This window comes from Pteropus vampyrus, unplaced genomic scaffold (genome assembly GCF_000151845.1).
Source record: "Pteropus vampyrus isolate Shadow unplaced genomic scaffold, Pvam_2.0 Scaffold54, whole genome shotgun sequence".
NCBI classification, from domain to species: domain Eukaryota; kingdom Metazoa; phylum Chordata; class Mammalia; order Chiroptera; family Pteropodidae; genus Pteropus; species Pteropus vampyrus.
Window position 1 is genome coordinate 7,920,476 of NW_011888835.1, and position 2,791 is coordinate 7,923,266.

At 42.7% G+C, this 2,791-nt stretch overlaps 1 protein-coding gene across 1 annotated transcript in view; it reads right to left on the reverse strand.

Moving 5' to 3' along the window:
- ENPP2 (ectonucleotide pyrophosphatase/phosphodiesterase 2) overlaps positions 1 to 2,791 on the reverse strand; it is a 73,208-nt gene that overhangs the window by 20,472 nt on the left and 49,945 nt on the right. The window contains 2 exon segments of the mRNA XM_023530777.1: positions 1,533 to 1,717; positions 2,147 to 2,211. Coding sequence (XP_023386545.1) covers positions 1,533 to 1,717; positions 2,147 to 2,211 — 250 coding nt within the window.

Genomic DNA, 2,791 nt, shown 5'->3' on the forward strand with positions numbered 1-2,791 from the left:
TTTTTTTTAAAGAAAAGTAAGGTAGTCTTTTGGAGAAACTCAAGACAAAATAAAGACAATCCATAATTCCTCCTATATGGCTTATGATAACATATCCAAAATATTTTTTATTCTCTAAAAGAAAGGTAATTTAGAAAACAAGAGACAACTAATAGAGTGCTCAAAAGTTATATTTGGAATCTATCTGAAGACCACTTCCTGTTGACTTTAGCAGTGCAATTTGAGCTGAGGTCTGAGAATTACCTGCCTTCGAGTAATTATTCTCATTGGTTCTTGTCAGTTGCAAAAGTAGGAAGGAGAAGAAGAGCAAACTGATTCCTCCAGTGGTGAGCTTCCCAAACTGGCTCCTAAGCCCCTGGGAATTCTGGAAGGTAGCAAATGGTAGGGGATGGAGGTGGGGCACTGGGAGAACTGTTTTCCATTTCTCTGAGATCTGATAGAAAGATCACAGATTTACCCATAATAAAACTACAAGTGCAAAAATAACTGATTTCTTTCCTTTATGTTGGCATAAACTCAGTGTGGTAACACTGGGTATTTCTTGCTATCGGAAGCACTGACTGGCAACTATAAAGGTCTCTGACCAATAGAAAATTCAACAAACAAATTATTGCTTAACACTTGTAGTTTGTTTGGTATTCGAAAACTGTCCAAACACGATGTGCTGCGTAGTCTTTATTTGCACCACCACCACCATCACCATCACCTCCATCCATGTTGCACCCTTCCCTACTCAGCCCTGTGCCCTGAGGGGCAGACCTCTCAGGACAGCATCAAAAGAGCAAGCTTGCCCTCCGGCTTCCTGTTTGGCTCTAGCAACGGGAGGCACCAGTAGGGAATTAGAGGAGAAAAAAGAAAACAGGGTTTATTTATTCCCCTGGTTTCCTCACTACAAGGTTGCAGTGTATTAGCTGCATCCATCTACTGAATTCCATAGGTCTTTCCTACATAGCTTTCCCCAGTGCTCTGGTAACTGCTCCCCCTGCCCCTTTATTATTCGAGGCTAGTACAGGCACCCTGCTAGCCCCAGGGCACTTCATCTTCCCTCAGTGATGTTCTACTCTGCTCAGCCTTTGTTAATAGTCCTCTCATTAAACACTTTTGAAACAATCCTTTGAAACTCTCTTTAAAAACCTCTTCTGCATGAGCCGTTTTTTGTTTTTTTTTTTTTTCCTATTGGGACCATGACTAATAGACACGTGACCCAGATTGAAAAAAAGAAAAAGATCTTTGGCTGGGAATTCTGACTCCACAATATAGCGTTATGAATTCTGCTTTTTGTCCTTCATTTTCTATACCTGTGTTGTCCAATATGGTAGCCACAAGCCACATATGGCTCTTTCGACATAAAGTAATTAAGTTAAACAAAATTAAAAATTTAGTTCCGAGTGCTCAAAAACCACATATGGCCAGTAACTACCATTTTGGACAGAATAGATATGGACCATTTACACAGCACAGAAAGTTCGATTGAACAGCCCTACTCTACACCCAACCACCTCCTCCGTGATAAACATAAAGGTTATTTCTACCTTTGGCTCTACCTTATCATCACAGGTGCAGCCCAGGTCAAAATCAGACTGAAGGTACATAATCCCTGGATAATTGGGTCTGGTGACTTCCTCTGGTATGGTTGGCCTGAAGGTGTTAGTACGCAAGAGATGATTCAAACTTCCATGGGTCCCATTATTAGGAGCTGGCTTCAATCCCAGGAGATCTAATGAGAAGAAAAGAAGCCAGGTGCTTTGTAAACATTTTTTGATGAGATATGGCGAGAGTCAAAAACAATCACCTACCAAGGGTCTGAAAACTCTGAATGCTGATCAGAACTGGATAAAATCAAATTAGATAAAAACCTTCTTACTGCCTCAATCATTCTAGCCTAACGATGTCTTGCCACAGCTTTCTGAAATAGCATGTTCATTGCTTGATCAGAGACAGACAGACAGACAGACAGAGAGAGAGAGAGAGAGAGAGAGAGAGAGAGAGACAGATTCCCCAAAAGAAAGTAAAGGAATAGGGCTTTACCTAGCAATTGCCCATGTCTTTGAGTTACAACCTAAAGACTATCAGACTCTTGCCTTTCAGCATCTCTAAGAACTTTCTATACCAAATTTTGAAATGAGATTTATAATCAATAAATAACCTCCAATGCACTCCACAGAAGTACGGGGACAAGAGGAGGCTTTGGCCCTGTGCCTTGAAGTGCCACTGTGAAATGAACAGGCTGATTTCATAGCGAGTGAATGGTTGCCAAGCAGGCACACAGTGACTTGCCTAAGCTGGGAGGCGGGACAGGGGAGAGTTAGCAGCCAAGATGGGAAGAGAACCCAGGAGACCCGACTTTCAGACTCCCCCTTTAACCACCAGACTGGCACTCCCTTATTAAATAGGAAAAGTTGTCCTCATTGAGCAACTAGAAGTGCAAGAAAGAAAAATAATTAGGAGCACATAAACAGCCGGCCAGGATGCAAGCTGGCAAAATTTCAACTGGGCTGCAGTGTGAGAGATGGAGATGGGAGAAAGCTCTGTGCGGGACTCTCGCTTCACCAGGTCCCTGACCAGCGGTGTCAAACTGTAATGCTATGTTGGAGCAGCCAAAGGCTGCCAACAGCAACACCATGAAAACTCCTCATTAGTCAACTGTTGGATGAAGACAAAGAAGCCATAGAAGGGAATGATATGCTGTCCTCCAAACCGATGGGCGAGTTACAGCATTAGTTTTGCAGGGAGATGAGGTGGTCCTGGAAAAGAGACACCTCATTTCTTTCTCCGACACTGAGGAAGTTCA